Source organism: Morone saxatilis, unplaced genomic scaffold (genome assembly GCF_004916995.1).
Source record: "Morone saxatilis isolate NCDOM2014 unplaced genomic scaffold, NCSU_SB_2.0 Contig17, whole genome shotgun sequence".
NCBI classification, from domain to species: domain Eukaryota; kingdom Metazoa; phylum Chordata; class Actinopteri; family Moronidae; genus Morone; species Morone saxatilis.
In genome coordinates, this window is record NW_023339729.1 from 26,384,212 (window position 1) to 26,391,335 (window position 7,124).

The 7,124-nt window shown below is 40.7% G+C and overlaps 1 protein-coding gene across 1 annotated transcript in view; it reads left to right on the forward strand.

Moving 5' to 3' along the window:
- Positions 1-7,124, forward strand: part of slc8a1a (solute carrier family 8 member 1a) — a 23,839-nt gene that overhangs the window by 9,754 nt on the left and 6,961 nt on the right. Inside the window, exons 3-4 of the mRNA XM_035659705.1 lie at positions 4,089-4,192; positions 4,988-5,005. Of these exons, the coding sequence (XP_035515598.1) occupies positions 4,089-4,192; positions 4,988-5,005 (122 nt within the window). The remainder of the gene's footprint in view (positions 1-4,088; positions 4,193-4,987; positions 5,006-7,124) is intronic.

The window sequence follows — 7,124 nt, forward strand, 5'->3', positions numbered from 1 at the left end:
TTGCACAGTTAATGTTTTATGTCCAAAACGTATTTGCGGTTTTATGGTTTTTAAAGCTGTATTTAGGCCTGACTCGTTATGTTAGGCTGGCTAACTAGCTGTTAGCTGGGCTTTCATGTGCTGTGAGGGTTCAGGTTTAACTAAATATACTTTTTGTTTCTTTCTATATGGCAGAAAACAAAACACACACCCCTTACAGTATTATACTGCAGCTTAATCTACACACGTTATGCTAACGTAATCCAATCTTTGCTTAAGGAGAGGTCTGCCAGTTTTTTTTAAAGAAAGGTGCAGGAAGTATCCAGGTCACTTACAGACCTGCCAACCGATACACAATTTGACGTCAAAGTACATTTGTACGATTAGTCTGTAAACTTACACAAGAAGCCGGTGATCCTGTGAGTTCAATTGTAGCACGAGCAATTCTGACAGAACGTGGCGTAGCAATAGCAAATGTACAAAATGAAGAGAAGAAGAGTTTGACCATAATAGCACTGGATTCATTCATTCTTAAATGGTTTAAAAAAAAATACATCAATATACATAAGATCAGAGAATTGATATTAAAACGGTTTTCAGGAAGCAGGAAACTAACTGCCCAAAAATCCTCCAAATCTATAGTTTTTACAGCAAAACTTCTTTTAAGTTAGAACGCTGTACTGCGTCCCTGTTTTGGTGTTTATAATGGTAGATCCGTCCATGATAAAGACAGTATTCGTAAGCTATGCGCTTTACATTATGAAAATACTAAATTTACTAATTAGGGAGATAATATCAATTTAAACATTCATACTGTTCTACTCGCATGATACAAGCCAGCCTTTCTATATACGTTATATGCATCAATGACCGGGATTAAAAGGTCTCTTAAGTGATCCAAAACTAAGATGATGCTGGCTTGCTCGTTACTAGACGAGTATGGTTACGCTGTGATCTCATATAGTTAGTGAATCATATTTGAACTGGTACAATCAGTTATATAATAGATTAACATCATTATTTTATATAATAAAAGTGTTATTATTTAGAAGTATTTCACATATCACTTTATTTCTGAGAGACAGGATAAAAAGAAATAGAATAGAATATCATAGATATGCCCATACATATTGATTTTGGAATATTGGATAGCCCGATGTGAAACTGCTTGCTACCAATTTGTGTCTATGCTGTTTGTTGTGGATTCTTACTGTTTTTCTCCTTGTACGTAGTTTTATAGTATTTCCTCGTCAATATACGTAAATCAGTTAATATAGATTTTTTTTATACTGTTTTTTCTGCGTATCCCATACCTTTGCTGCTGTTATACATTGATATATTTTCTCCCATGTCGTGGTGCACCAAAATATAAGGAAATAATGATTCATTCCTCAATAATATATAGCTGTATGTGCTCAGTGGCCTCACAATAGATATGCAAGATACATGAACATACAAAAAGGGCCAAAAGGACTAAGATATATACATAGAAGAGGAGGCCAATGCACTCATGACCGTACATGAGAAAGTCCTGCTAGAATAAATAACATATCTATTGATATATATATATATAGGGCAATGATGCTCCAAATGCCAAAAGATAGAGTAGGTCATCGAAGTAGAACTGGATGTGTTGATAATCCATACAAATCAGTTGAAAAGGCAATCTTTCTTTATATATTAATAAAAGAATTGTGTGATTATTGTTATATTAGTATTATTTCTTAAATAAAGCCAGGAGTTATAATTAAATGTGAAATCCTATCTTGTTGTCATGAAATCAGCTAGAGACAAAACTCCAAGCACTCTTGATTTTAATTACTCTGTGTATAGATCGGCTATAACAATGTTGATGGATGGAGGGCAACGATTTTCCAACCTGCTGGCACACCTACAACAGACACACACACACACACTGTGGATCTGTCCAATCAGGGCTGCTGTAGCCTGCAGCTCAGTGAAGCCTCCAAAACTCCAGAACAAACTGTGTCAAACTGTGGAAACGAATTACGCTGTGATATCACCCCCAGCTGTAAACAGGGTGCCACTGCAGGTCTCAGTCTGTGTATCAGAATGTCTGAGAGTGTCACTGGATCCCAGCAGAGTTCTGGTCTGCGTTATAAATAGTTATAAAATGATGTCTTATGTCCTCTCCTAAACATTGACTTCTATAAAAAACGTCATAGGGTTGTGGAAGATGAGATTCTACGTGGAGCAGAGCAGAGAGACGCTTCTTTTATAACACAACTATGTAAGCAGGACAGTGTCCACTTGCAGTAGAGGACATTGTATCAACATCTAACCACTATATATATGCAAATAAACGTAGGCAGTATTCATTGTGGACCAGGATGCATTACCGTTTACACTACGAAAGATATGGGGTCAAACATGTGCCAGACGGCCCCGGCAAGTGGTTTGAGAGATCAGATCACAATGCTTTGCTACGGCTGTTTACGCTGTATTCAGAGCTGTCCACTTGTGATGCCATCATCTTTTTAGCTGACACATTTCTTTTTTAATTTCCAAACTGTTTAATTTTTTTCTGCTTCCTATGTGTGTCTGGACTTGTTGTGTTAGGTGTGTTGCAGTATATACATTTTCAGACACTGACAGAAGAATTGTTGGCTTATATAAAGTTTATTATTATTATATGCATTCTTTTTTAGGGAGATGTTTCTCTGAATGTTGTTTCCCTGCACTCTCTACCACTGTCTCCGACATCAAACACCTTTTCCTTCACCACGCCTCCTCGGACTTGTGCACACTCCTCCTTCTGCAACCACTCTGTCTCTCTGTTTTCTGTTTCAGCAAAACCTTTCAGATCAATATAATTGATGATGAAGAATATGAAAAAAACAAGAACTTCTTCCTAGAGATCGGCGAGCCTCGGCTGCTGGAGATGAGTGAGAGGAAAGGTGGGGGTGTCGCCTTCCTGTGCTGTAACCCCGCCCGCATCACTAACGACCTTTAACCTTACATTAATCCAAACTCACCTCGAGACCTCGCAGGAAAAAGCAGCACAGATCCATTTACTGTAAATGCTGACAGTTAAAGTCACAATGAGAGCTCACAACGTCACAAATCATCATCGTTACTGAGTCAGTGTGACCGACACTTCCTGAGGATATAATCATCTCTGATCATCCAATAAATGTCCAGAAATCCAAAGAGAATCATCGTGTGGTAAAGTTTTGTTCCATAGCTATGTTGCTAACAGGAGCTGCTGACAGCTAATTCAGCACCCTTTTAAAAGAGACCTATTCATTTCCAGCTCTATATTCTCAGGCTATAGAGTAGATGATTGAAAAACATCCTTATTTATCTTATACTGGCCCTCCCGCATCCCCTCTAGTTGTCTCTTTAAGCTGAGCAACATATTGCCATGCATGCTTCGTTTTTCCGGCCTACCATTCTGTTGGACTGTTTCACTGTTTCTCCCTGCTGTCCGTCTGTCTGCCTGAATGCGAATACAGCATTAGCCTTCCTATTAGCTGACTCCTCAATGAACATTATGCTGTATGGAAGAAGACTCATCAGGAAACTGTTTTTGAGTGAGAAGGAGGCTCACTGCGACCTGTCCCGGTGGAATTTGGGCTTACAATCAATACAAACGCAGGTATTTCTGCAGCAAATGGAGTGCCCCCCTGCTGGCCATGAGAGAGAATGCAGATTGAGGTATTTCCAGAGAACCGTTAGTTACCTAACTAATGTTTACAGATACATTAAACTGTAATATAGGAATAAGTTGGAACAGATGTTTGCTCTTCCTACATTGCAGCTCTATTATCAGGAGCTCAGAAAGTGAATCCAAAATCTGTGTGTGAGTGGGAGCAGTGTTTTATTTTGGTGATTTGGGTAAAATATTCAGGGTGTTTTTACGATGAAGTGAAGACTCAGCTGATGAGGTGAGACAGTCAGAATTTCTTTCATTGTGACTTTAACGTCGGAGAGTTCGATCCCTTCCTCCCTGCAGGCCAGACGAGGCGAGGTCATTTCTTCCTCCTGTCAGCCTCGATGTGTTTGTTTGTGTGTTGGTGAACTAATGCATGACCCCTGACCTCTGACCTCCCCTCCCACTGTTGTTGTCTGTACCCTCTCGTCCGCAGGAAGACCATAGCCGTTAGAATAATTGACCACGAGGAGTACGATAAGAAGGCCAGCTTCTACATAGAGCTGAAGGAGCCGTATTGGAACAGGAGGAGATGGACAGGTGCGAAGAGGCACCTATGACCTTTGACCTTTCCTTCACCTACCATGAGGCGATCTTTTCTTGCTTCTGTTCAGTTTGCTCCTATTGCTGTTGCTGTGCTGCCTTCTCCTTCACGACCTCCTATTGGTCAGTTTTCAGAATCAGTCAGGATTGGCTGGTTTGACCCAGTTAAGATTGACAAGTCAAGTCAGGAGACGGTGGGACTGATTAGGACTGTTTACAGACCTACGTCCTTACGACAGATTAAGACTGGTCAGGACAGGTTCGAATTGACCCAGTTTGGACTGGTTTGGAGTAGTTAGTGAAGGTAGGGACTGAACTGGTTTTGGTGGAGTACAGGTAAACCCATGTATCCTGTCTGTCTGCCCCTGTATTTAACCTGCCTATGTCTGTTTTCATGTCACACTGTCTCGCTTTGAATTTGTATTAAATTTAACATTCAACACTAAACCATCCAGTAGTAACAGAGAACGTTAAATGAGAGCCTGAAGCTCATTGAGAAATCAAAGTAAGCTGGACTGAGAGGGTGCCGCTGTTATCAGGGCTGACCTCTTTCTTTACCTTTTTGCTTGTATGTTTTGCTGCTTCAGTTTTTATCTCTGATTTCTTTCTCGTCTGCTTCCTCTCTTCAGCTGTGTTGCTTCAAGAAGTCGGTAAGCTAATGTTTCCCTTTTCTGTCCTGCCGACTGTTAATCTTATTCAGTGTCTGTCTGCACTGAAAGCCTTTTATAGATTTTTACATATTTTAAGTGGAGCAGATTTTGACTTCTTGTTTCATATTTTTTAACCTTTTAGGTGGATTCGTCAAAACAGGTAGGTGAACCCAAACACTTTGATCCTTTACATTATGTCTGTACATTAAATGGAAACATTTCCTGTTGATCTGAGTTAATTTATCCTTTTTGTATGACTTCTTACTAGATAAACAGCTGTATGGTAAGACACCTCTCAGTGGTGGAAACTTTTGCTTTAAAGTGCTTCGACACTTAAAGCAACAACATGAACAATAACAGCGATGCAGCACTTTGTCACATCAGCCTTTTCCACCAACAGAGAACTGACTCAGTTCCAGTTCGCGCGCCTAGTTTTGAACCGTTCTGAGGTTTTTGACCAAAAATGTATTGGTTTGGAACCTGAAAAGTTGGTTCCCAGCTGGAACCAAAGTGGGTGTGTCATATTCTACAGGTCGTTGTGCAGTGGCCTGTTGATGGCCAGTTCACTAGAGAGCAAGAAGGTTCCAAAAATCTTGAACGGAACGGTTCAAGAACCAGAGCTAATTTGGTGGAAAAACACTAACAGTGAAACCTTTCTGCTGAGTCTTATTTATCACTCTGTGGAGACACAAAGACCCCCATTAAAGTCCAGGTGAACTGAAAAATGTAATTTTAACCACTTAAGATCACATCCTCAGTTATATTGTATATATTTAACAATATATGCTAAAACAAATTTGTTGTATTTTATATCGCCTCAACTGTTAGCTGCACATGTAACTGCCGTTAGCTAACTGCTAATGTAGCTGCCGTTACCTAACTGCTAATATCGTCGCCATTGGTGTGCAACCAAATGGGGCTCAGCAGCCTACCAGTGAACACAACCTCAGAGACAGAGGACAGGTTGACGACAGGGGTACCGAGGTGATTTATGGAATTTCCAGATGAACTATATGAAGCTAACCAGTTCTGAAGTTGAACCAACTCTGAACCAACACCAGCCCAGAACTAGCAGTAGGTTTTCATTGGTGGAAAGGGGATATCTGATTTGATTCTTCTCTCTCCCTTCATTTCCTCTCTACGATCATCAGCAGACAAAAAAAAGGACATCCACATGCTTGTTAAATGAGAGTCCTTGATATTATGTCCAACTTAAGACATAATACAGATGTCAACTGATGAGAACATCTGGAACCACACTGTTAAAGTTCAGCACATCTTCAGTAGAACAGTGTGAAAGCAGGATGTTCCTTACAGTTAGAGAACCTGCAGTCTGGGTCGATTAACTCGTTCTGAAAGCTTCCTCCAGGAACCTTCAGTGTTTCCACTGATGGGCCTTTTCCACCAACAGGGAACCGGCTCAGAACAGTTCAGGCACCTAGCTTTGAGCTAGCTTTAGGATTCTGTCAAAAACTAAGTCGTTTCTGAACCTGAAAAGTTGCAGCTGGAACCAAAAAATATCAGGTTTTCGTTGGGAATGAGAATCTTGAACAGAACCGGTTCAAGAACTGGAGCTAATTTGGTGGAAAAGAAGCCTCAAATATGAACTCTGGAGAACCACAGAAGGTTTCTGGAAGCCTTTTATCACAGAGTGTGGGACTAAAAGACGTGTGGGGTCTATGGCTGTGTATTGGCGATCACAATACAGGGGTTATGATTCAACATATTGTGATATATTGCAATATGCAGCAGGAGCCAGTGTGATTCTTTTGGATTCAGCCATCGGAGGTTACATCACTAGCCAGCTAGGTTTGCTGATGCTAGCAGTGCGCCCTTTATGGCTTGTGTGATATGTGCTTACTTCTTCCTGTCTCAGTCCACGTTGTTATGTTGGTGCTTGTGAGAATGTTGTGAACAATGTTTGTCCTACATGTGTGATTCCTGGTGTCATACTGCTGATCTTCATCCTCACCTTAATTTACACGATTCTCACACACTCACGTTCGACAGAAAGCATTTGTTGGGTTTTTGTGTGTCAAATTAGCTTTAGAATGTCTACACTGTACTAGTGATGGCAGTCGAGAACCAAACCAGTGCAACCTCTGCGCCAGGCATATGAAGCCAACTGCAGTTCTTCTAATGCCCACTAGAGGCTGGCTCCAGCAGTGAGTCACCCCTTTAAATTATATTAAGGCTTAAAGTTATGCATAATTAAGGGCGTGGCAGTTTTGAGTGACAGGCTTCATTCAGCTTCTCCTCTTTGCCCATATTTGGATTAG